The 26,916-nt window shown below is 40.7% G+C and overlaps 3 protein-coding genes across 3 annotated transcripts; all 3 read left to right on the top strand.

Moving 5' to 3' along the window:
- The first annotated feature begins 4,364 nt into the window (after window positions 1–4,364).
- LOC103223997 (late cornified envelope protein 2D-like) lies at window positions 4,365–5,662 on the top strand. The gene is made up of 2 exons (XM_007977128.3): window positions 4,365–4,398; window positions 5,065–5,662. The coding sequence occupies exon 2, from the start codon at window positions 5,085–5,087 to the stop codon at window positions 5,403–5,405; it is 321 nt and encodes a 106-aa protein (XP_007975319.1). The 5' UTR covers window positions 4,365–4,398; window positions 5,065–5,084; the 3' UTR covers window positions 5,406–5,662.
- Window positions 5,663–15,324: 9,662 nt separating this feature from the next.
- Window positions 15,325–16,409, top strand: LOC119624221 (late cornified envelope protein 2A-like). The gene is made up of 2 exons (XM_073008106.1): window positions 15,325–15,371; window positions 15,873–16,409. Exon 2 carries the CDS (start codon window positions 15,893–15,895, stop codon window positions 16,187–16,189), a length of 297 nt encoding a protein of 98 aa, XP_072864207.1. The 5' UTR covers window positions 15,325–15,371; window positions 15,873–15,892; the 3' UTR covers window positions 16,190–16,409.
- A 9,628-nt stretch (window positions 16,410–26,037) lies between these two features.
- On the top strand, window positions 26,038–26,474 carry LCE4A (late cornified envelope 4A). Its single transcript, XM_073008187.1, has one exon. The coding sequence runs from the start codon at window positions 26,067–26,069 to the stop codon at window positions 26,472–26,474; it is 408 nt and encodes a 135-aa protein (XP_072864288.1). The 5' UTR covers window positions 26,038–26,066.
- Window positions 26,475–26,916: the final 442 nt, after the last annotated feature.

Here is a 26,916-nt window from a genome sequence, read left to right as displayed (position 1 = left end):
AATTTATTTTAAGAAATTGACTCATGCAATGACTGTGTGGGCTGGCAAGTCCAAAGTCTTGGCTGGAAATTCAGATAACAGTTGATGTTGCAACGTTGAGTCTAAATTCTGTAAGGCAGTAGTCTGGAAACAGGCAGAGTTTCTACACTGCAGTCTTGAGGATAATTTCTTCTTCTTTGGGAAACCTCAGTCTCCATTACTAAAGGCTTCAGCTTATTGGATGAGGCTCACATTAGGGAAGATAATCTGCTTACTCAGTCTACTGATTAAATACTTACAGACAAACCTGTGGATTGCCGTTTGATCAAACAGCTGGGTACCATAGCATAGCCTGGGCAAAATTAACCATCACAGAGACTGAGAGAATACATGGAGGTCACTGGAGATACGACCCAAGAGACAGAAGAGGGGCCAACTGTGACCAGGACACACTAAGAACATGAAATGATGGTTTTATTTTCACTTAGGATAAAGGCAAATTTCTGGACAGACCTTTGGAGAATATTGGGAAAACAGAAACTTCTACCTGGTAACCCCAGGAGTCTCAACAAGGGTGTGATGTTAGAAGGACTGGAGAGAGGGAATGCAGCATGCGGCTGGGGAGGCCCTTGGCCTTTGGACTTTAGTTTCACAGAGGTGTAGTCAGTACAGCACAGACAAGGCTGCTGACACCGCACAGTAGCTGGAGCTCTGGGAACTGATGATTGCTGTAGCTGCTTCCCACGCAGGGGTCACACAAGAAGATTTGGAGGTGAACATGGGCTGTGCACTGGAGTGGCACTGTGGAGGGCCCTTTAAAGGCACTGGCATTGCTGGTGGTTTTTTGGCAAGGTATCTGAGTTTCAAAATGAATTGAATAATATGTCAGATAAATTAGAGCCAGGACGAGCATAATTTTCCCCTTTTAAACGTATTCTTGGTGTGCTGGCAGACAGTTTATAAAATACATTAGTATCAAATTAGTACCTGTAAAGAAACATATAACTCCAAGTTAAAAGTGTTAGAACTGACATTCTTAGAAACAGAACTAATATTAAACAATGTCAATTCTGTCATCATCTCATTTCATATCTACATACTCACTTCCTACCTACTGTATTTCATGAGCTTTAAGAGGCTATCAGTTGTAAGGGGCACCCTTATTTCGTGCACCACAAGGAAAGAAAAAAATGCTGCAAATTCAACTATTACGTGCCACCAATCATATGGTATATACTGATTTAAGGGCTGTTAACAAACGTTAGAAGACTGTATCATGGAATTGATGAATTAAGATAAGTATAAAACTGATCCACTTTAGGTCGTATAAATATGTATGTAAATACTAGACAAGCCAATTCTGGCTTTGCCCAGAACACCCCTCTGCTGTGCTCCTCTCTGTCACTCTGTCTAGCACTAGGCACTGCTAGACAATATTGAAAAAAAGATAAAAAGTTATGGTACAGGAAAATTTTGGATTAGTCAGTCTATTAAATAAGGGGAGACAAATAAAAAGACATGGTAAGGCTTTTTCTTGTACTGTAGGTAAAATAAAGTTCCAACATTTGGTAGGGAGTGTTTTTCTGGAATATATGGAGTTTAAGTTGCCAGGGAGAGAAATCAAGGAGCTACTTAGAGAGACCAGCCTACAGGAGAGTGACTTTCCAGATGACATGAACTTCAGATGAAATGTCTGAAATCACCCCCAGGCCATTCTTCTCATGACACCTATGTACTCATTCATGTGATCCTGAAATGATGCATTGATCCTGCAAACATTCACGAGGCAATTACGTATTTGAGTGGTCCCTGAGGGAGCAAGGGCAATGTGACCCATGGGTCTCCTGGCTCATGAGATCACACATGATGGTGTGAAGACTGTGGAGACAGAAGCAAGAATACCTGTAGTCAGGTGTTTCTTTACCGACTTGTGAACCAATTCCTACCACTTTTTGAGATATAAAAGGGAAAAGTGAGCAAAAAAGTGGGCAAAAAAGAGCTGTTTATCTCCCAGTTCTAGTTTCTCAGAGGATTGGTTTCCACTAGTCCTTCCATTGCTTATTCAACCACTCAATCCAGATGCTCAAGTATGTGCATGTTCATTTCACTTACATGTTTATATGAATACAGCATACATGCACACAGTGCACACACACACACACCACACAGACTTGCCTCCCATACTTCCTCACTTACAACATTGTTACAAGTATCTTTGTCAAAGAGTATGAGGAAGCTGAGGGTGATATCACCATGAAGACAGTGGAATGAACTAACGTCTTTCAATCACGTTGGGAAATAGTGACTCAGGAGGTTCAGGCCCCAAACATCACTTCTTTGGTACCCAGTTTTTCTGCAGTCATCTTCAAAAAGGCCACTACATTCCGCAGTCCTTGAGGTCATGGGCTACCTATTGTTCACCTCTATATCCGCATGTTTGGACATACATGCTCCAAGAATGTTGTAGGCTTTCAAAGAACGCCTTTTGAATACACTGCTCTAATCACACTGTTGACTTACTTTATCCTTGAGGTAAAAGCTCTCTGAGAGCAGGAATCAGGTCTGAAAATAGGATTGGATAAATAGGTGAATAGAATCCCTCAGGTAGAAGCAGACAACGGGAAGCTATGCTTTCTACCTATCCACCCTCCCCCACCAAGTAGGCATTAAACAGTGTGAAGGCGTGGTCTGTTTCTGTTTTAATCAGAGGTGTGAATAACTATCTTTTTCAATTCTAATTTCAACGTTTTCATTGAGACATAATTCACATATTATATAGTTCATTTATTTAAAATGTTAATGCAGTGGTTTTCAGTATATTCACAGAGTTGGACAATCACCACCACAATTCCAGAACATTTTCATTACTCCAGAAAGAAAACCTGTATCCATTAGTTGTAATTTTCTAATTTCTCCCAGCCTGCTAAAGTACCTGGAAGCCACTGATGTTTCTTCAGAGGATATGCATAAAAGTAAAAAGAGATACAGGGAACAGAATCTTGTCCAGGCTCTGGTTCCTCAGATGCCCTAAGTCAGCTCTTCAGGGATCCATCCTGAGAGAGGCTGTAACTGGCTAAAGCCTCATCCCCTTTCTATTTCCACAGATTTGCTGACTACACATTTCATATAAACAGGATCATAAGAAATGCAGTCTTTTGTGATTGGTTTATTTCAGTTAGCCTAAGGTTTTCAAAGTTCATCCTCAGTATATCTGTTTAAAATAAATGAATAAACAAATGGGTAACTCTGTCTAGCACAACCCCGAATCAGAACTCTGAATAAGTAGACCCCTTTCCGACCCCCTACTTCAGGGTAGGAAAGGAGTTCCCTCTCCACAGAAGCCACAAGAAATGATGTCCACTTCCTAAGGGAGTTTTCAAATAAACTAAGTGTCTTGTGAGGATTCTATATGGACAATGCATGCCACATAAGACCTGGGTAAGTATCCAATACATGGCATTAGTTTTTCTTTTAAACACATATTTATTAAGTGTCTATCAGGCACACGGTGTCACACTAAGCTCTTTCTTATTTATCACTTAATATTAAAAACAGCTCAGTGAGATAGGTATACCTGGTTTATAATGGCCATTACATATGAGACCTGATACTCATTGTAAGTACCATAGTGACACTCTAGCAATTGTTGATAATTGTTCTAGCAATTTCCAAAGATCCCTCAATTAGCATATGCAATTTTCCTGATTCCAGTACCACATTCAGTACAATTCCTCTGACTAAGAGTAATGTTCTGATTTTAGAAGGAATTGTTTATTCTCAATCATACTCTTTGCTCTAGACCACAGAACCAACTCAGATTTAATCCACTGAACCTGCTTGCCACGGTGAGTCGGAGGAAAAGCAGAAACACAGAGCCCAGGAGGAAGGGCTGAGCGCCTAGGCAAGGGAGTAGGATGCCTAGAAAGAGCCAAGGCTGTAGAAGCCCCCTGGAATGGCTGGATCTACAGCAGAACATGGAAGAGAAACTGCTCAGGGTTGAGGGAGTCATAATGGAATGTTTTTACAAGGTCAGGGAATGTTGTGGCTCAGAACTGATGTTTCTTCAGAGGACACGAATACAAAAGATGCAGGGAACAGGATCTCATCCAGGCATGGGTCCCTTGTGTACCCTAAGTTAACTCTTTAGGGCTGCCGCCTGGTGGAGGCTCTGACTGGCTAAAGCCTCCCCAGACCCCAGCCCCAGAGAGGAGTCCTGGAAGCTCCTGAGGCCTCTTTGGATTGCAGGGACAAGGAGGCAGAAGAATGTCAGGAATGACCCAGCACGTGCCTGGTTGTGCAAGAGCCACCTCCTGCTCTTCTCAGAGCCAAGCCTGGGCCCTATAAAAGACACATCCAGCTTCAGCATCTCATCTGCTCTGACTCCCCAGGGACGTGTCTGTGCTCCTGCATGTGACCAGGGTGAGTGGCAACCTGGGATACCAGAGAGGTATGAGCAGGGCAGAGGGATGGGGAGGATGGAGGTAGGCTGGAGACAGAGAGTTGTGTGCTTGTGTTCTGCCATGCTGAGCAGGAATAGGATCCAGTCTGCCTCAAATCTATTGAGGCTCTGAGGCCTACTGGAGCTCATTTAGGTGGGGAAAGCTAACTGTGCACATCTTTTCCAATTCTTGTTCAGTGACTTCACATGGGTAACTTCAAAACTGCCGTGTTGGGCATATCTCCACCATGGAAACTGGCTAATACTTCAAGACAGGCCCTTTTATCTGGAGGTTTCATCGCGAAATCTTTTTCCAGAGGACACCCTGGTGTGTCCTGCAACACCCAGCTGGTCCGTAGGGCTTGTATTAAGGAAATAGGTACTTCAGGGAGCTGTGAATACTCTACTCAGGCTTGTGAGGATAGAGAAATCCCAGCTTCCCCTGAAAGGAAGAATAAGGAGCTCATTCTGTGGATTTTTAAATGTATGTGCTTTCATTTGGAGGAAAGATTCAAGTTGTTTCTTTCAGATTACTGATATGACTGTATGATTTAAATATTCTTCTCCCACCCATGCATTGATTTCAGAAGAGGTATAATATGATCATTGGTTTTAAATATTTAAAGAGTTTCATTATTATCTTTTAGGCTGACTAAACTCTGCCAGGATGTCTTGCCAGCAAAACCAGCAGCAGTGCCAGCCCCCTCCCAAGTGTACCCCAAAATGTCCACCTAAGTGTCCCCCCAAATGCCCACCCCAGTACCCAGCTCCATGTTCCCCTGCAGTCTCTTCGTGCTGTGGTCCCAGCTCTGGGGGCTGCTGTGGTCCCAGCTCTGGGGGTTGCTGCAGCTCTGGGAGTGGTGGCTGCTGCCTGAGCCACCACAGGCCCCGTCTCTTCCACCGGCGTCGGCACCAGAGCCCAGATTGCTGTGAGAGTGAACCTTCTGGGGGCTCTGGCTGCTGCCATAGCTCTGGCGGCTGCTGCTGACCTGGGCTAAGAAGAACTCTTTGGACAGAATGTTCAAGAACCTGCTACAACCTGATGCTTAACTCTTTCCATTTCCTCTCATTCCATTCATGGGTGGACAGGGGCCACCAAGACTCATGGGGCTTCCCTGGAAGAACTTTGCACTTGATGGAGCACCTCAATTGCAGATCTTCTTTTCCTTCTTTACCTCATGCTATAATAAAGCTCTGATTTCTGACTCACAAATTGTCTTGGTCATTCTCTTCTCTTCTGAGATTTCAAATGTCCTCCAAAGGTCAGTGCCTCAGAGAAATTCTCTTCATGGGTCAAGGACAGGACCTGAGTAGGTGATACATGAAAAGCTGCTCCGAGGAACTAATTCCCCCAAATGCAGGGTGGATGGAGCTCCAAGAGGGTCACCTCTGGCTATGGCAGCTTTGCCTTTCTGTCCATTAAACCAGACACATGTTCTAATTTTCTGTGTATTCCAGACATTGGGAAGGTTGGGAACCTCTGTAGAATTCTTCTTCTCCATGGAGAAGAACACATCTCTATGAAGCAAAACTTCCCTGCTGTTAGAATCAATAGTTGAATAAAATGCTTGAAATGAATGTTGAGACTCTTCATTCTGCAAAGTACAGCCCATAGTCACTGAACTCCTTTTCAGGGAGAGTGACTGGTTAAAATCAGCCCTTTGACTTGCTGCCTTGGACACCTGGCTTCAGTTCCTCTCAGTGTTAGATCTGAGTCCCAGGATGCTGTCCTGCCACTTGGCCCATGTGCTGGGCAGCTGAGTGATGAGTGACGGAGATTTTTATTACAAAAAACATGGAGGTTCCACTTTGAAAATACAGTGAATAAATGGTACAAGATGCTGTAGGGAAGATTAGACCTTTCCTCCTTCAATGTTTATCTTCTTTGTCCAGCCACCCTCAGATGTGAGGGGAGAGAAGTGCCAGGATGGTTGGGGGATCTTTAGTATTAATAGGAGAAGGGGAGGGAAACAGGGAAACAGCAGGGGAAATAAGGACTAGTGCTTCTTGGGTTCAGGCTGACAGGTGTCCACATGAAGATAATTGATTCAGAGAACAGAGAATCTGACAGAGATGGAGTCTGTTATTAAAATGTTCAGTTGCCTCCTCACCCTTACTGCTGCTAAGAAAAACACCTAGCTCTTTAACCAGTCTGAGATTCCATATTCTCTGCATTTTAAATTACCCTTTGCACTGAGTCACTTTATTTGATTTCATGCTCTTTATTATTTTTGCCAGTCTCATTCTTTTTTTTTTTTATTTTACTTTAAGTTCTGGGATACATGTGTTGAATGTACAGGTTTGTTACATAGGTGTATATGTGCCATGGTGGTTTGCTGTGCCTATGAACCCATCATCTAGGTTTTAAGCTCTGCATGCATTATGTATTTTTCCTAATGCTCTCCCTCCTCTTACCTCTAACCCCAGTATGCCCCAATGTGTGATATTCCCTGCCCTATGTCTATGTGTTCTCATTGTTCAGCTCCCACTTATTAGTGAGAACATGTGGTGTTTGGTTTTCTGTACCTGTGTTAGTTTGCTGAGGATGATGGTTTCCAGCTTCGTCCATGTCCCTGTAAAGGACATAAACTCATTCTTTTCATGGCTGCATAGTATTCCATGGTGTATATGTGCCACATTTTCTTTATCCACTCTATCATTGATGGGCATTTGGGTTGGTTCCAAGTCTTTGCTATTGTAAACAGTGGTGCTATAAACCTACATGTGCATGTGTCTTTCTAGTAGAATGATTTATAATCCTTTGGTTATATACCCATTAATGGGATTGCTGGGTCAAATAGTATTTCTGGTTCTATATACTGGAGGAATCGCCACACTGTCTTCCATAATGGGTGAACTAATTTACAGTCCCACCAATGGTGTAAAAGCACTCCTATTTCTCTGCATCCTCTCGAGCATCAGTTGTTTCCAGACTTTTTAATGATCACCATTCTAACTAGCCTGAGATGGTATCTCATTGTGGTTTTGATTTGCATTTCTCTAATGACCAGTGATGATGAGTTTTTTTTTTTATATGTTTGTTGACCGCATAAATGTTTTCTTTTGAGAAGTGTCTGTTCATACCCTTTGCCCACTTTTTGATGGGATTGTTTGCGTTTTTCTTGAAAATTTGTTTAAGTTCCTTGTAGATTCTGAACATTAGACCTTTGTCAGATGGATAGATTGCAAAAATTTTCTCCCATTCTGTAGGTTGCCTATTCACTCTGATGACATTATTTTTTGAAAAGATTAACAAAATACATAGGCCACTAGCCAGACTAATAAAGAAGAAGTGAGAGAAGAGTCAAATAGACACAATAAAAAGTGATAGAGCGTATATCACCACTGATAACACAGAAATACAAACTACCATCAAAGAATACTATGCAACACCTCTATGCAAATAAACTAGAAAATCTAGAAGAAATGGATAAATTCCTGGACACAGAAACTCTCCCAATACTAAACTAGGAAGAAGTCGAATCCCTGAATAGATCGATAACAAGTTCTGAAATTGAGGCAATAATTAATAGACTACCAACCAAAAAAACCCAGGACCAGACAGATTTACAGTCAAATTCTACCAGAGGTACAAAGAGGAGATGATAGCATTCCTTCTGAAACTATTCCAAACGATAGAAAAAGAGGGAATCTTCCCTAACTCATTTTATGAGGCCAGCATCATCCTGATTTTAAAATCTGGCAGAGACATGACAAAAATAGAAAATTTCAGGCCAATATTACTGATGAACATCAATGCAAAAATCCTCAATAAAATACTGGCAAACTGATTCCAGCAGCACATCAAAAAGCTTATCCACCACGTTTAAGTCAGCTTCATCCCTAGGATGCAAGGCTGGTTCAACATACAGAAATCAATAAACATAATCCATCACATAAACAGAACCAATGACAAAAATCACATGATTATCTCAATAGATGCAGAAAAGGCCTTTGATAAAATTCAATGCCCCTTCATGATAAAAACTCTCAATAAGCTAGGTATTGATGGAACATATTTCAAAATAATAAGAGCAATTTATGACAATCCCATAGCCAATATCATACTGAATGGGCAAAAGTTGGAAGCATTCCCTTTGAAAATCGGCACAAGACAAGGGTGCCCTCTCTCACCACTCCTATTCAACATAGTATCGGAAGTTCTGGCCAGAACAATCAGGCAAGATAAGGAAATAAAGGGTATTCAAATAGGAAGAGAGGACATCAAATCGAATCTCTTTGCAGATGACATGACTGTATATTCAGAAAACCCTATCGTCTCAGCCCAAAAACTCTTTAAGCTGATAAACAACTTCAGCAAAGTCTCAAGATACAAAATCAATGTGCAAAAATCACAAGCATTCTTATACACCAATAATAGACAAGCAGAGAGCCAAACCATGAGTGAACTCCCATTCGCAATTGCTACAAAGAAAATAAAATACCTAGGAATATAACTTACAAGGGAGGTGAAGGAATTCTTCAAGGAGAACTACAAACCACTGCTCAAGGAAACAAGAGAGGACACAAACAAATGGAAAACATTCCACGCTCATGGATAGGAAGAATCAATATCTTGAAAATGGCCATACTGCCCAGAGTAATTTATAGATTCAATGCTCTTCCCATCAAGCTACCATTGACTTTTTTCACAGAACTACAAAAAAACTACTTTAAATTTCATATGGAACCAAAAAAGAGCCCGTATAGCCAAGAGAACCCTAAGCAAAAGGAACAAAGCTGGAGGCATCACACTACCTGACTTCAAATGGTACTACAGGGCTACAGTAACCAAAACAGCATGGTACTGATACCTAAACAGATACGTAGAGCAATGGAACAAAACAGAGGCCTCAGAAATAATGCCACACCTCTACGACCATCTGATCTTCGACAAACCTGACAAAAAAAAAAAAAAAAAGCAATGGGGAAAGGATTCCCTATTTAATAAATGGTGCTGGTAAAACTGGCTAACCATATGCGGAAAACAGAAACTCGACCCCTTCCTTACACCTTATACAAAAATTAACTCAAGAGGGACATTAAAGACTTAAACGTAAAACCCGAAAGTATAAAAACCCTAGAAGAAAACCTAGGCAATACCATTCAGGACATAGGCGTCAGCAAAGACTTCATGACTAAAACAGCAAAAACAATTGTAACAAAAGCCCAAATTGACAAATGGGATCTAATTAAACTAAAGAGCTTCTGCTCAGCTAGTCTCATTATTAACTGAAATTTCAAGTCCCTGACCAGTAGTAATTTTGTTCTGCTAAAAACATGCACATTGGCCATTTCTACAACTTTCATAATATGATTTCACATTTTCTTTTCAATTTTCAAGAGCTCTGATATATCACGGATATGAACCTTGATCTGCCTTTATTAAAATATTTAATGCATCAGATTTAATTGACTCTGTTTGTAATAACTTTTGCTATGGAAACATTTTTAGTTTTTATATACTCAAACATGACTTTCTTTGCTTTTATAGCTTCAGGGTTTTTTGAGTTGGTTAAGAAGTTTTCCCTTGTCTTTAGTGTTTACATGTTGGCAAACAAAACAAACAAAAAAATCCAAACAGTATAAAATGGAACACAAAGCAGGGGACCTAAGGTTGCCTGGGATAGGTGAAGGCTGGCCTGCAGAGAGGTGGGCACTGAGTCTGCTTTCAGGGACCTCTGCCTTAAGTGGGAGCAATCCCCAGTGGGCCTACTATCCGGGCCTCCATGTGCTCCTTTCGTAGTGAGCATAATCCTTTCTCTAACTAACCTTCCATACACAGGATAATTTCCAGTATAACTATTTGCTTTTCATTGCATCTTACCTTGTGTTTGGCATGTGTGCATGTGTGTTAGAAGTTATTTTCTTCTGCTATCACAGGAACTCAAAATGACAGCGATTTAAAAAAGAAGGGAGTCTATTTCCACTCATACATGATGAAGTCAGAAGTCGGTAGTCCATGGCTGTTGCAGTGGTTCCACGGAGTCTTCAGAGATGGATACACCTCTGTCTCATTATTTCATTTTTAGTGGTTGTTTCCTGGGAGGCAGTTGGTGATCTTGAGGTGCCTGATACAGTTCTGATCTGCAAGGCTGTGCTTCAGCTCGGAAGAAGGAGAAAGGGTAGGTAAAAGGCCCTGACCGCTGTAAAGCCTCTTATGTGCCCTTTCCTAAAGCCCCAATGACTTCCTAAATCTCCCTGGCTGCTTGTATGTACAAGGAGGATGAAGAAGTGTAAATTTTAATATCTAGACATGGTTTGGTTCTGGACAGAATTTGAAGATGTGAGTTAAGAATGAAGGGAGCATATATATTGGGCACACATCCAATCAAGTAGTTCTTGATATAATTTGACCTGCTGAGAAAAGACATCTGGATTTCTGGGTTTCTGGAAACAGTGACACAGACTCTTTGGGTACACTTCACTTACCTCTTAACACAACATTCAGGAACGTCCTGCCCACAGTTCCATCTTTATGGGCTCTGCTGTATGCACTGAGGCAAGCCTGTGTGGAAAGTTGATTAGGCAGGGGAATTCACTGCCTGAAGCTGAGGTCTGGAGTGCTGTGGGGAGCTCCCCAAAGACAGGCACAAGACCTGGCTTATGGATGCCTGGAGAAGGCTCCAAGTTACTTCTGCTGTCTCCCCACCTCTAATCAACCCATCACCCAGAGGTGGGCCAAGGATCAGGGGTCTGGATCATCTCTTAAGGGCAGGAAGAGGGTGAGGCTCCGAGAAGAAGTGTGCTGTGCAATCAGAAACCATATTTGGTGTTATGGCTTCATCTCTTTCAAAGATATCTAGAGGGGGAAGATGGCAGATGATTAACTCTGAGTTGGGCTATTAGAAACATAACCCAGGTGAAGAGAGTCAACAGTAACCAGAACACATTGTGAAAAGGAAAAGGTGGATGGATTGTCACTGGGGCCAGAATCCCCAGAGAGAATTTTCACCTCTAAATGGAGTGAAAAGTCTACCTGGTTACCCTCTTGTGTCCCCAAAGGGTCAGCCCAGAAAGAGGGGAGAATAGAAAAGGAGTTTGGGGCCAGGGTGGATTCTTGTGTGTGGTTATCTCAACTCGGACCCTCTAAGATCCACAGCAGTATCCGAGAGCTGCGGCGCTGCTCTCTCTCTGACTCCCCAGGCTCTGTCGCTGCTGCCGCAGCAGCTCTGAAACCAAGGTCAGCTGACTGTGTGTTGCCTGTGCTAACTCCAGAAGCAGCTGCTCCCAGAGCAGGACCAGCACTACCCCCAATGCTGAAAAGAACTCAGGAGACTGAGGGATGAGCATATTGGCTAGCTCCTGGGAGGTACTCTTACTGTTGCTGGCTCAGTTGGCAGGATATCTCAATGACAGTTCAGCTGAAAGTGAATTCAGCAGTAGAACACGTGTGTAAACCTAGATTAAGGATACTTTTCTTTTTCTAAACAATTCTCCCTCTGCTTGTAAGTAACTGACAAAACCATTAATATTAAGAAAGACATTCCCCATGTTACTCTTTCATGGTTGCTCTTTGGCCTTGCTAGGTGAGATTTCAGTTCTAGTCAGCCCCCATGCTGGTTGGATTGCTCCATCTTCACACCTAATTCAGAACTATGTACAGTAATTGCAGAAGTATGTAATTCTAAACTTTTTTACTTGTTAGAAGGTATGCACTCTTTAATTCATACAATATTGCTATTAGGTAGTTACAGTTATTTTACACACTTCATAGATGAGAAAACAGAGTCACAGACAATTTTGGGAACATTTTTAAGGTTCCACAGCTGGTTCTTAGAATCCAAATCTAGGCAATTTAGCTACAGAGTCTGTGATCTCAAGCAGTTCTCTACAGTTAAACTGGGAAGGCCTGCACTATTTACTGTGTGAAATTCACACAGCTTATAGTAAGTTCTTCTCAGCAAGCTAGACTTAAAGCAGGTATTCCCTAATTTCCTTCTCTGACATACTAATGTTTCTGGGCTAGTTCCCACACTGTACAAATGAGCCTCTATTCCTCATGCCCTTCTCTCCCTCCATGTCCTTCTGTCCTTTCTGAAGATCCAGTCTCCCAAAGGGGCTCTCTATTTGTCTGCCCCACTCCTGATTAGGGCCCCTTCCTTGGCTTCTCTGGATAAACTCACAATAATGATGGACCAAGAAGAGGACCGGTACCTGAGAAGTAAAAACAGATAACGGACCAGGACCAGGGCCAAGGATGCCTCATATAGAGGGTCCTGGAGCAGGTTGTAGGGTTCATTCTGGCTCCGGGAGGAGCAGGGTGTGATTCTTACACATTAAATGTACATGTCTAGATATTCTTGATATTCTTGTCTCCTCTTCTGTCCCTTTGAAAAATCATGGGAGATTCCAGGATACCCCACCAGCTTCTTCTGCCCAAAAGTTATAAATGGCTTCAGCAGGAATCTTACCACTGGGCAATAGTTGCAGGGACCCAGGTCACTATGTAGCCATCCTTTCTTAGGAAACTATTGTCCCCCATCTCACCTCCAGGTCTTCTCTATGAGCTGGTGGCTTAGGACTGGGGTTATCTGTTTTCAGTGGGAAGGAGAGGTTGAAATGAGCTAAGAGATGCATTTTACAAGAAGAAACTATACAATAATCAACCTACCACTTGCAGAAGCTGAAGGAGAGGGGTGAGTGACATTGGTAACGTCCCATGACTGGTGAATAAGAGAGGAAGTACCACAAAGAGAGAGCATGTTTTGGAGATCAGTAGGTTTTGTGACAGAGTTAGTTTGAGGTCACAGCAAAAATATTTGCCTCTTAGAAGACATTTGGCAGGACCAAACTGCAGGTCAGTGACTTTCTAGGCAAAGGGGAGGTGGAGGTGGCTTAAAGGAAGTATTTTAAATAACTCCCAGGTAATTCTTCTAATAACATTTAATTCATCCATTCATCCATCTAATCAATAGTCTACAGTCAACTGCTAGACTCCCCAGGAAAAGAAACAAGGGATAAGACCTGATCCTGAGCTCATGCTCTGGTGACTTAATGACTGTGGACATAAAGCCAAGATTACCTAGAATTCTTACTGGTGTCAAAGGCTGTAAGCCTGATCTCTAACAGTGGCTGATCATATTTTATTATAAAAAATATGGAAGGACATTTTGTCTCCTGAGACTGGCTTCCTGTGAATGAGGCACATAGCAGCTTTGTGGTCTTCTCTCCAACCCTTGGCCACACTGCTGTGCTTGTTCCTGGCCTTGCAAATGCACTCTCATGCCCATGCTGCCTACACACACATACACACACATTCATAAAGGCCCAGCCCATCCCATTCTCTTCCTTCATGGTTACTACCATCTTTGTCAAGGAGAATGAGGAACCTGGCATAACATTCCCTCAGGCATTATCAGGTGATCCAGTGTCCCAACAATCTCCTTGGAAAATAGACTCATTTTGTATGCACATAAATTTCACAGAGGTCTTCAGAATGTCCACTGATTTTCAATTCCTAGAGGTCACACAACACACACGGTATTCGCCTCTATAAACCAAAGTGTTTGGATAGATGATCACTGAATACCTCGTAGCTGACAAAATAGTATCTTTTTGATTAACTGTTATGTTTGGATATCAACATTTTTTACTCTTGACCTGAACACCCTCAAGGGTAGGGAACTACATCTGAGACTAGAAAATAAAACTATTGGAGATGGGGCATCTCTTAGTATGACCGAAATGCAAAGATCATATACTCCTACCTTCTAGACCAAGGGTATATGAAAGAAGGGACTATCTTTTTCAAAAGCTGTATTCTAACTTATGCCATATAGTAGGTTGTCAGCAAATGTTTGATGGATGGATGAAATAAATTGATTAATGGATGAATGTATCTTATCCAAAATGGTATCAGATTCCTTACTCTCCTATCATTCACCAAGATTAAATAAATCATTTGATTCCCATCACCCTCTTGACAAGAAATAATTAGACTTCTCAAAATCCTGAATGTACACTGTACATTCTTAAGAGAGTCTTCACTAGCCTACCTATATTTTTAAATAAAAATTTCAAAGACAGGAACTGAATATTGTCCATTTTTCTGTCTCACACCCTGCCCCTGTTCTTTTAAACATTGACATTGTTTAAGTGTCTTCCTTGTGCCTTATCATGTGCTAAAGCCTCACTTGATGGAACCAACAATTCAGAGAGGAAGGTGCTAATAGGTCTGTTTTATAGTTGAGCATTTAGATTGTCTAAATAAAGTCTTTGAGGTGCCTGGGCTCATAAACACAGAGCTCTTCTGAGTCCAATTCAAGAAACTTTTGCCTTATTTTTAAAACTGCCTTGTTACACAGTAGACATTTTAATTTCTAAGTGAAGAAGTTTAGTCACAATGATCATCACCCCCAAATCTTAGGAAACCATCTTGAATCACTTATTAATCCTGTTAGCAGGGTTCTGTGGGCTACACAGGGACATGGGGTCAGGAATGAGGGTCTGAGCAGAAGGGGAGGAGTGTATTCCATGAAGGAAATGGTCTCTGACTCAATGCCACAAAGAAACCTGTTTAGCTGTGGAAGCAGGCTTGGAAAACTATACTCAGGGATGGGAAGAAACTGGAATAGCACACTTCCACAGAGAAGCTATGGCAAGGATCTCTGGTGTTCTTAGAAGCCACTCTTTGAGCCTTTGTCCAGGCATGAGTTCCTTAAGAATCTTCTGGCAGCTCCACGGGTACCCGGCCTGGAGGAGGCTGTGACTGGTTAAAGCTCCTTTAGACCCTCGTCCCGGAGGGAGGTCTTGGGAGCTCCCAGTGCTTCCTTGGATTGTAGGGACAAGAAGGCAGAAGAATGTCAGGAATGACCCAGCACGTGCCTGGTTGTGCAAGAGCCACCTCCTGCTCTTCCCAGAGCCAAGCCTGAGCCTATAAAAGACATACTCAGCTCCAGCACCTCATCTACTCTGACTCCCCTGGGACGTGTCTGTGCTGTGTGTGACCACGGTGAGTGGCAACCTGGGAGACCAGAGGGCACAGGGGAATGGGAGGATGAACGAAGCCTTCAGAGAGTTATGTCTTTGATTCTGTGCTATTATGTGCAGAAAAGAGAGACAGTCTGACTTGAGTTTCTGGAAATCTTGCCTTGGGCTATGAGAAATGTGTCTCTGACGGTTTCATCAAGGGCTTATTCTTATATTTCAAAAATGGATACTTTGTTGGGTGTGAATACTCTATTCAAGGTCATGAAGATTTGAAGATACTGCCTATCTACTAAAAGACAGAATAAGAAGCTTCTTATTGCATTTGATTTTCAAGTATATATCTTCATTCAGCAGGAAAGATTTAAGTTGTTTTCTTTCACTTGTTGATATATATGTGTGTATGTGTATACATATACACACACTGAATATTATTCACCGTCACCATATGATTTAGTTTCAAAAGAGATAAAATTGCCATCCTTGCCTTTTCACAGCTAAAGGGTTTGATTATTTCAACTTTCAGGTTGAAAAAGTCGCACTGAGATGTCCTGCCAGCAAAACCAGCAGCAGTGCCAGCCCCCTCCCAAGTGCCCCCCAAAATGCCCACCCAAGTGTCCTCCAAAGTGCCCACCCCAGTGCCCAGCCCCATGCCCACCTCCAGTCTCTTCCTGCTGTGGCTCCAGCTCTGGGGGCTGCTGGAGCTCTGGGGGTGGCAGTTGCTGTCTGAGCCACCACAGGCCCCGTCTCTTCCACCGGCTCCGGCACCAGAGCCCAGACTCCTGTGAGTGTGAACGCTCTGGGGGCTCTAGCTGCTGCCACAGCTCTGGGGGCTGCTGCTGATCAGACCTCAAACATCACAGAGAAACCCTTATGGAGAAACTTGCAGCCAGGACCTGTCCCAGAATGATGCTTCTCCTGCCCCTTTTTCTCCTTCCCTTGGGCTGACACACCTTGTGAAGTGTTTTGTCTGTTGTCATGGCCCAAGAGCCCATCCTGGATCCTGATCTTACCTTCCCACCTTACCTCATACAACAATAAAGCTCTTCTGCCTGTTCGTGAAGTATCCTGGCCACTGTCAATTCTTTTATTCTTTTCAAATCCCTTAAAGTCCAGTGCCCCAGCCGTACACTTTTAAGGATGCTTTGGTAAGAGTGGGGCGTGAGAAAGAGGTATGCCGGAAGCAGTCTCCAGAGGGGCAATCCTGAAAAAGCAGCCTCACAGTAGGGCTTCTCAATGGGACTGTGTGTGTGCACTCGGAGACTGCAAGATGTGGACCCTCTCAGCCCAGGCAGGGGCCTGGAGGGACTGACAGCCCCAGGGCTGAGCGCTGCTGGCCATGTGCTGCTTGCTCAGTTTAACTTACCATGCCGAATGTAACTTATTTTCATGTTCTCTTCATGCCATGATGACAAAGTTAGAAAAAACTTTTGCACTCCGAGCAAAAAGGTCTATTTAACAGAATTCTTTACATCAGATTTAAAATGCTTGGCATGAGAATCAGAACCCTTAGGGGCAAGTTTAAATGACAACTCATTGTCACTCAACTACTCTCCGGGAGGAGGAGTCTGTCCAGTTCTTGCTTTCTTTCATGTTCCAGCCTCTCCACGAAACAACGGTTAAATAAATACTTAAGCAATGTAAGGCTGAAGGAACACCTCAGTATGGGCCTGCTCAGTCCCTGTGACTCAATCCATGGCTAAGTGAGACACAGTATGGAACCGGGCTCTGGGCCATGTCCCACCTTTATTGCTATATCTGCCTCACTGCAAAGGATCAGGCCTGGAGGGTGTGAAGGAGAATTATGAGCAATATCAGTCTCAAAAAATATATATGAAACAAAACATAAACCAAAATAAACAAAAAAAGAAAAACCACTCTTATGTAGCTGTAAAATAAGCTGCATGTAGCCCAGCCTGGGTCTGGCCCTCCTTAGGTTCTGGTCTCAGCTCAGCACTCGTATTAAAAGAATTTTAGGACAGAGAAGCAGCTTGTCTGGATGACTGACGCTCTGTGCCTTGGGGAGGAAGTGTGAGGAAGAGTGAGGGCACCACCAGGGGAATTAAAAATAGTAGTCTATCAGCAGGCTGGGAGGTGCGTGTGGTGAGATGATGGGCTCAGTTCAGAGCAAGGCCCTGCTGAAAATGGGCTTATAAAGCATCCTATCCCTTCTTCTGCATGACACCAATGGGTACCAATTAACATCTCCACCTGTGTTCTTCCACTCTAGTCCCTCCCTATCATGCTTGAGGCTTCTTTTCTTTGCTCCTTTTTGTAAATATTGCAACTCCTATAGGTAATTATATGTCATTGTTAGTTTAATTTGAAATTCTCATAGTACTAATTCTGAGTCTATGTTCACATATGTATTGCCCACACTTTTTCTTTTTTGTTTCTCTGCGAACTACCTATTCATATACTCTGCCTTATTTTTCAGCATACTCCTTTTTTTTTTTTTTTTTTTCTGGTCTATCTTAAGTATTTTCCCTCTGCATTAGTCAGTATTCTCCAAAGAAACAGAACCAGTAGGACATATAGGTCTGGATAGAAATATAGATATAGTTACAGATACAGGTAGAGATACAAATTTATGATAAGAATTGGAAATGGATTTATGATTATGAAGGCTGAGAAATCTCAAGATCTGTCTTTGGAAAACTGGAAACCTAGAAGAGGGGATAGTTCTAGTCTGAGTCTGAAGGCCTGAGAACCAGGAGAGCTGATGGTGGAAATTGCAATCTGAGCACTATCCCAGCACAATAAGATCCATATCCCAGCACAAAGCAGTCAGGCAGAAGAAATCTCCTCTTACTCAGGCCTATTGTTCTACTCTGGTCATCAGTTGATTGAATGAAGCCCACTCACATAGGGAAGAGTAATCTACTTTAATCGGTCTACAAATTCAAATGTTAATTTCATCCAAAAACAGCCTCACAGAAACAGCCCGAGTAATGTTTGACCAAATGTCTGGGCACCTTATGGCCCAATCAAGTCTCCATAAAATTAGCCAGCGTACTTCTCCCCTTCCTCCTTATATTTTAATGAGCCATATTGGCTTATAGTAATATTGTTTGCTATAAGAGGTTTTTTTTTTTTTTTTCATGTTCTTAAATTATACACATAGTCTTCAAGACTTTCTGCTAAGATTTTATTTGCTTGCTGTTTTACTTCCTAATTTGTTAGTATATTCATTTTTATTGTGAGATATAATCTACATACAAAAGAATAAATAAAATATATTTATGTAATTTAAAAAGAAACACAAATAATACCAACCACAATGAGGATAAGAAAGAGAAGACTGCTAGAACTCCAGAGTTGCCCCATGTCCCCCAATCACAAGTTGCTTCTCCACCCCCACCAAAGGTAAGCATGTCACAATTTTTAATTTTCATTGTAGTTTTACCATCGATGTATGCTTCCCAGTTGAGTTTTTAAGCTTTATAAACAAGGAGTCGCAGTTTTATATAATTTTTTTCTCTTTGTCCAATGTCCAGTTGAGAAGGTAAACCCTACTGTATGTTGATCTGTACCTTATTCATTTTCATTATTGAATAGTATATTACACTTTACAATTACACCAAAACATATTTGTCTATTCTACTGATGATGATCATTTAGTTTGCATCTACTTTTTGACAAATAATTCTAATTCTCTTATGAAAATTCTTATATATATATGTCTTCTGGGACATATCTGGGAAGTTTTTATTTTTCTCCAGAAGTACAATTACTGGATAGACATATTTTCATCTATCTGAATAACAACAAAATGTTTTCCAGAGGGATTGCATTAATATTTATCCTGATCAGTATTGTATGATAATTTCTGCTGCTCTGCCTCCTCATCATTACTGGTACTGGCACACCATTTTAATTTTGCTAATCGGGTGAGTGTCATTATCTATTATCGTCTCTTTAATTTGCATTTTCTAGATTACTTATGAAGTTGAGCATCTTTCATTGGCCATTTGAACCTCCCCTTTTGTTAGATTTATTTTCAAGCCCTTTCTCATATTTCTATTATGTGTTTCTATTTGTAAAGATGGGTAGGCATTTTATTTCTGCATTTTGGGTACCAGACTTTTATTAGTTATGCGTAATGCAAATATCTTTTGCCACTCAGTGATTACTTTAGTTATTTAATGACATTACATTTCCACTTGAGTTCATTTGTATAAAGTGTAGGGTTTAGCTCAAAATTTCTTTTTACCTGTTGATGTCCAATTGCTCCAATACTGTTTGTTGAAAAAGATATTCTTCTATTTAATTTCTTTTGCACTTTTGTCAAAGATGAGTTGAACATATTTGTGTAGGTCTATTTATGAGTTCTCTATTCCATTCCATTGATCTCTGTGTGTGTCCCTACACCAGTACCGTACTATCTTAGTTACTGTAGACTTAATATTGGGTAGAATTATTCTTATTTAGCAAGGCCATTTGATCTACTTTAGGGCCTATGACTTTTAATATAAATGTTTAAACAAGTTTAATTTGGGAAAAAAAAAAAAAAACTTTGCTGAGATTTTGTTGGGAATTGTATTAAACCTTTAGCTCAGTTTGGGGAAAATTGACATCTTTATTGTTGTCTTCCAATCCTTGAGCACAGTGTATTTTTCCATTTATTTAGGTCTTCTCCGATTTCTTTCATCATTGTTTTCTGATTTTCAGTATACCAATTCTGTCCATATTTTGCTCAGTAAGCATTTTTTTTGGAAGGATTATAAATGGTATTAGACTTTTGGCATGTTCACTGTTAACCCGTGGAAATATGCTTTGTTTTCTTGTGTTGACTTTGTACCTTGCAACATTTTTTAACTCATTTATTAGTTCTAGAGTTTTTGGTTTTTCTTAGATTTCTTGAGATATGCCATCAGCAAATGGAGATAGTGAGCACCTGACATTTTTGCCTTCTTTTTCAAACATGGGAGAAAGAATTCAGGTTTTCACAATTAAGTATGATGTTAGCTGTAAAATTTTTGTAGATGGTCTTTATCGATTGGAGCTAATTCCCCTCTATTTTTAACTTGCTAAGAGATTGTATTATGAATTGGTACTGAATTTTGTCAAGTGTTTAACTGCACCAATTGATATGATTGTGTGATTTTTCTGTTTTAGCTTGTTGATATAATGGGTTTCATAAATTTTCAAATGCTGATCCTGCTTTGCATACCTGAAATAATCCCAGTTGATCATTATGTATAATTATTTTTACATATTGTTAGACGAGATTTGCTGGTATTTTGTTGACGATTTTAGTGTCTAAGTTTACAAGGCGTATTGTAGTTTTCTTTATTTTCGTACTGTATTTATCTGATTATAATATCAGAGAGATGATGGGCCTCATTAAATGAGTTGAGAATATTCTGCCTACTTCTATTTTCTGAAAGAAATTGTGGAAATTTCTGAAAGAAAGTGTGGAAAACAAATGTTATTTTTGTTTAACATGTTTGGTAGAATTCCCCAGGGAATCCATCTGGGCTTACACATTTTTTTCCAGAGCTTCTAAGCAATAAATTCAATTTCTTGAATGGTTCTGGGACTATCTAGATCACTTATTTCATCTTAGCTTAGTCTTAGTAGTTTGTGGTTTTAGAGAAATTGGCTCATTTTTTTAAAGCTGTCACATTCATGAGCAGAGAAGTGTTTGTAGCATTCCCTTATCTTTTTAATGGCTGCAGGATCTGTAGTGATACTAAACTTTTTATTCCTGGTATTGGTGATTTTTGTCTTCTCTCTTTTTATTTTTGTGAATCTTGCTAGAGGTTTATAAATTTTATTTTTGGTTAATGAGCCTTATTGCAATAATTTCTTATATTATTTTCTAGTTTAAATTAGGTTGATTTTTGTTTCTTCTTTACTTTTTCTTCTATCTCTTTCAGGTGTATTTTGCTCTTTGTCTTGTATCTTGAGCCAGAGACTTAGATTACTCTTTTGTGGAATTTATTTGTTTCTAGTGAACACTTAGGGCTAAAAATTTTCCTCTTAACACTGCTTTGGCTGTTTCTCTGTCTTAGTTAGTTTTGGTTACAATAGCAAAGGATCATAGACTGGGCGGCTTAAACAACAAACATTTATTTCTTACAGTGCTGAGGGCTGGGAAGTTCATAATCAAAGTGATAGCAGATCCAGTGTCTGGTGAGGGCACTCTTTCTGGCTTGCAGATGTCCACCTTCTCATTGTATATTCACATGGCCAGGGAAAAATTCTCTCCTACTTCTTCTTATAAGGGCACTAATCCCATTCATGAGGGCTCCACCCTCATAATCTAGTCACATCCCAAAGGTCCCTCTCTTAATAATATCATATTGGGGACTAGAATTTCAATATATGATTCTTTTTTTTGTGAGGGACACATTCAGTCCATAAATAATCCCATATTTATATATTGTGTATTCATTTTTGTTCATTTCTAAGTATTTTTAAGAATTTTCTTTGAGATTTCCTCTTTAACTCCTACACTAGGAGTATACTGTTTAATTTCCATATGTTTAGAGATTTTTTTGTTTTCTTTCTTTATTGATTTCCATTTTGTATTAAAACAGAGAATTAAAAAACTATGCCTCAGTAATTATCAAACTAAGAGGAATTAAAAAGAGAGTTTTAATACTAACTCAAGGAACAAATAATTATTATTGTGTTAGCTTGTTCCGCATTGATATAAAGGAATACCTGAGGCTGGGTAATTTATAGAGAAAAAAGGTTTATTTGGCTCATGGTTTTGCAGGCTGCACAAGAAGCATGGTGCTGGCATCTGCTCCTGGTGAAGCTTCAGAAAGCTCCCACTCATGGTGGAAGGCAAAGAGGAAGCTGGCATACCACATGATGAGAAAGGGGAGAAAAGTGCGTGGGGGTTGTCATACTCTTTAAAAAAATAGATATCCCATGAACCAGATCTCATTACCACTCATTACCTTGTGCAGAACACCATTCATGAGGGATCTGACCCCATAACTCATCACCTTCCACCAGTCCCAACTTCCAACATTTGGAGTCACATTTCAACATGAGATTGGGAGGGGACAAATATCCAAACCATATCAATTATCTTTACAAAATCTTGCAAGTCATATAAATGATTGGAAGATACAACATTTATACCACACCTAAACTCAAATTTCTCAAAAGAATGATAAACTAACATTAATTATAAACAAATATATGAAAGTCACAAACTAAATGCTAAGTAATTAGATCAGCAGTATGAAAAAAAGAATATATTTTGTCCAATTACTGATTAATCTAGGAATGTAAGATTTGTTTATCATTAGAAAATATATTTCTTTATATTAACATATTAAGAGAGTGGAGCAATGACCAAAACTGATTAAATCTCAGTTTTCATGGAGCCTTCATTCTATTTCAAAGAAAGACTACAAATAGATAAATTGTAACATGTTGACAGGTATGAAGTAAATAAACAGAGTAGAGATGGAGAATAATGGTGTTTATGTTTTGTTTTCTATTATAGTCAAGGTGGGTTGAGACATGGCATTTAAGCAGAGGGCTCAGAGAAATGAGAGAGTGGACCAATTTACCATTTAGATGAAGAGAATTCTTCCAGGTAGCTGGAAGAACAAGTGTAAAGGCTGTGAGTAACAAGTATGCTTGGTATATTAGAAGATTAGCAAGTGGAGCAGAGCTGCCAGAGCCTAGTGGTTGAGATAAAGTGAGTTAGGCAATAATGTCCAAGTATGGAAGTAGGATTGGACGGGGCCTTGTACACCACAGTAAGGATATGGATTTTGTTCTAAGTGCGATGGAAGCACTGCTTTAGCTGCATCCCACAAGCTTTGATGGTCTGTGTTTTCATTTTTATTCAAATAAAACTATTTTCTAGTTTTTCTTATGACTTCATCTTTGATTCATAGGTCATTTAGGTAAAATTAATTTTAATACTATATTTTATTTAGACTAGTATATCCATAATTTTGCATTTCAGCATGTAATCAGTCTAAAATATTAGTGAGATATTTTACATTTGAAGCAATTTTATGTCTTCAAACTCAGCATTATGCTATGGCACATCTCAATTCAGACAAGTTGTATTTCAAGGGCTTTATTGTCTCATGTGATTATTGGCTACTGTATTGGACAGAGTAGGGCTACACCAATAGTTTTCATCTCTGTTTGCACAACACATTCAACTGGGACCTTTTAAAAAACACCAGTGCTGGGGCCCTATTCCCAGAAATTCTGAATTAATTAGTCTACAGTTGAGTCCTGGCATCTTTTTGTTTTATGACTGCCGACTAAGACCACTGGTGTCAACCCTGAAATTTTCCTTTAATCACACCATGTTTCTTCTGTGTTGAGGTTCAGCATCACCATCTAACTTCTTAGGTGTTTCTGTTTCTTTCTCCAGTTCTACTGTGAGGTCCTGAGGACAGGAACAAGGTTAATTCATCTGTATTTCTCACATAATTGAGGCAGTGCTGGTCCCAGATTAAGAGCTCAAATGTAGTAGGTCGCTGCTTGTTACAATAGCCCTCTGTAGCGATGATTCGCTTGCCATAAACACCATCAACATGGGGCACTGGACTGGGAGAGAGAGATGGAAAATGGGAGGACATTCTTACAAAAATACTTGCCGGAAAATCTGCCCTCCACAACAATTCCATTCCTGCTGTCTAATGCTCATTTTCTGAGTTAGTAATAGCAGAAGTTACTATAAAAGTAAGTAATTTCTGTCTTTACAGAGAGGAAATATAGGCTGGAGATTTACTCATCTTCCTTGTCATCATGATCAATGTCTTCATGTTCATTCATATCAGCTAACTTTGTCATTGTTAGGCATTTATTTTACATAGTACGTATTTCCAGAAGTACATCGTGATTATATGTGTATCTACATATATCATATATGATATACGTAAGGAGAAATAAACCAATCTTAATGGGTTGCATGAAGAGTTGCATCCTATATAAACCTTTTGAGAATTAGAGCAACACACACCAAATTTCTTTTTCTTGTTGGTTTAGAGTGTTTTGATGGGTAAAAGGGAAGAATTTTTTTCTATGATAGGAAAAATACCTTCCTCGTAATGATCTTCTTGTATGTTGAGGAAAAAAAAATCAGTCCTTTTTTTAAAACAATAGTTGCAATAAATGCAACATGTCTCTCTCTCTCTCTCTCTCTCTCTCTCTCTCTCTCTCTCTGTGTGTGTGTGTGTGTGTGTGTGTGGTTGACAGCTACCTTCACAAAAAGTTTCTGAACTGGTAGAAGTCTCAAGTCTCTGACCTGTGCTCATGAGCTACTTAAATGTGGCAGAATCACATACACAACACACCACAGAAAAACTCAGAAACTCCTACTCAAAAGGCCCCTTGATAGTGACACGTTCCTTGGTAACCCAAATAGAAGTAGACAAATATGATAGTCTTTGAATTCCAGGCTGAAGTGTTCTTAGAAGAGAAATTCTAAAGAGAAGAGTGACTGACCAAGGGGCATCTCTCTCCACAGTTAGGACTGGGGACTTGACCTGGTCTAAAAGCATAGGGGATACTCTCTAAAAGAGTAAGGAGGCCTAAGGTACCAGACGAGCCTCTCAGGATTGACTGACCTGGGAAAGGTCCACAGCCTCTGGCTGAAATTTGGCCGGAATATGTTAGGGGCTAAATCTCGGGCAGTCTTGGAGCCTTTGGTGCCAAAGTTCTTCTTGAGGGACTGAGTAAAGCGTGTTCAGGAGGGAGGCTTGAAAGGTAAGTACCCATAGCCTTAAACCCCTCTGCTTGCCACACCTTGAGACTTTAGCCTGGGAAAAGGGTCTGATTTACAAAAAGTCTCATAAAGTCACCCTCTCTCCCACTAGTGCCGAAGAGGCTACCTGGGAAGCTCATCATCCAGCTCAGGAGGAAGTGAAACCAGGACGCAGGAGAATGTCAGGCATGACCCTGCACATGTGCAACAACCACATCCTGCTCCTGCCCTTAGAATGGCTCATCGGCCCAGTCCCAGGATCCATATAAAGTGTGTTCCTGCTGCTGGCTCCTCATATGCTCTGCTTCCTAAGGGACGCATCTGCGGCTGCGTCTCAGCCCAGGATGAGTGTTTCTATAGGAATCCAGAGGGGGTCGCTAGCGGGATGAAGATGGAGATGGAGAGTAATTCTGGAAGGGGAAGAGTGAAGCGTGGAGGAGGAGGAAGAAATGGTGGACAAGGCCAGAAGGCCAGAAGTAGTAGTTGACTCTGAACAAAGCAGGAACCAACCTGGGAAGGATTATCCCTGTGATCAGACAGGGAGATGATGAATGACCTAGGATTGCTGCAGCCCTACCAATGGTTGGCCTGCTGGCGCTAAGCCCATTGCTCTGAAGGAAGCTTTTCTGTAACTGTGCAGTTCTCAAATTTATTATTATTTATTAAACAGATTTTCTACCAATTTCTAAATTCCATTTCTAGATAGATTCATGTGGGTAGAATTGCAATGTATTTAACATGTCTTTGAGATGGCATTCAAATTTTGCTGGCTTTATTAGTTCAGAAGTCACCTATAAACTGCCTAACAAATACTAAGAATTATTGAAAGCTCTAGGGATACAAAAGTAATGAAGATTACTTTCTGTCTCAGAGAGGTTTCTATACATGTCCTTATTTTAGATATTCCTCTTCATCACCTTGGGGGAGGATTTTAAAATAGAAAAAACGTAATGACTCTTGATATTAAGTTTCTGTATATGTTTCTATTTTGTCATTCAGGTTTATTGAAATCCCACCAAGATGTCCTGCCAGCAGAACCAGCAGCAGTGCCAGCTCCCTCCCAAGTGTCCTATCCCCAAGTGTCCCCTCAAATGCCCCCAGAAGTGTGCATCCCTATGCCCACCTCCAATCCCTTCTTGCTGTGGCTCCAGCTCTGGGGGCTGCTGCAACTCTGGGGGAGGTGGCTGCTGCCTGAGCCACCACAGACACCGCAGGCCCCACTGCCACAGACCCCAGAGCTCCGATTGCTGTGGCAGTGGCAGCAGCCAGCAGTCTGGGGGTTCTGGCTGCTGCTCCAGAGGGGGCTACTGCTGGCCTGGACCAGGAGCAGCACTGAATGAATTAGTGGGCGAAGGACCCATTGCAGTCTGGTGTTTTACCTCCTCCACTCTCTTGCCTTTCCTTTTTGCAGCCCCATCAATTGAATAAACATGCAGGTTTGCTTCACATCAACTTCAGGCCTTGAATTTGCATTATTTTAGCTTTATGTCAATATCTGTATTTCTCAGATTGTTGAAAAATTGTCTGACATGCTTTGCAACAATAAATTTACTTTCAAGTAATTTTCAAGTCCCAGTTTGATGGTGGTTTTTATTCCACTTTTCTTCACTTTTACCCAATCCTTTTCCCTAGATAGATAGATGTATTGCTTTTACTGGAATAGAGAAAAATCAACCAATTAAACTTTAATGAATTACTTATTTGTGTACACATACTTTCACGAAAATCTAAAATCTGCAATATTTGTGAGAACAGTAAGTAAGGATTGATTAGAATTCCAAGATAAGCCTAACTTAAATTTAAAAAAAAAATAGTGAAATAGCCAAGTCACTAAAGTTGTTTGGACAGAAAAAATCTAATTTACTTAAGT

The sequence above is a fragment of the Chlorocebus sabaeus genome, chromosome 20, assembly GCF_047675955.1.
Source record: "Chlorocebus sabaeus isolate Y175 chromosome 20, mChlSab1.0.hap1, whole genome shotgun sequence".
Lineage (NCBI taxonomy): Eukaryota > Metazoa > Chordata > Mammalia > Primates > Cercopithecidae > Chlorocebus > Chlorocebus sabaeus.
This window is presented reverse-complemented; position numbering and strand designations above follow the sequence as displayed.

Coding starts and splice junctions, on each gene's coding strand:
- LOC103223997 (XM_007977128.3), top strand. CDS start 5,085: ATGTCTTGCCAGCAAAACCAGCAGCAGTGCCAGCCCCCTCCCAAGTGT.
- LOC119624221 (XM_073008106.1), top strand. CDS start 15,893: ATGTCCTGCCAGCAAAACCAGCAGCAGTGCCAGCCCCCTCCCAAGTGC.
- LCE4A (XM_073008187.1), top strand. CDS start 26,067: ATGTCCTGCCAGCAGAACCAGCAGCAGTGCCAGCTCCCTCCCAAGTGT.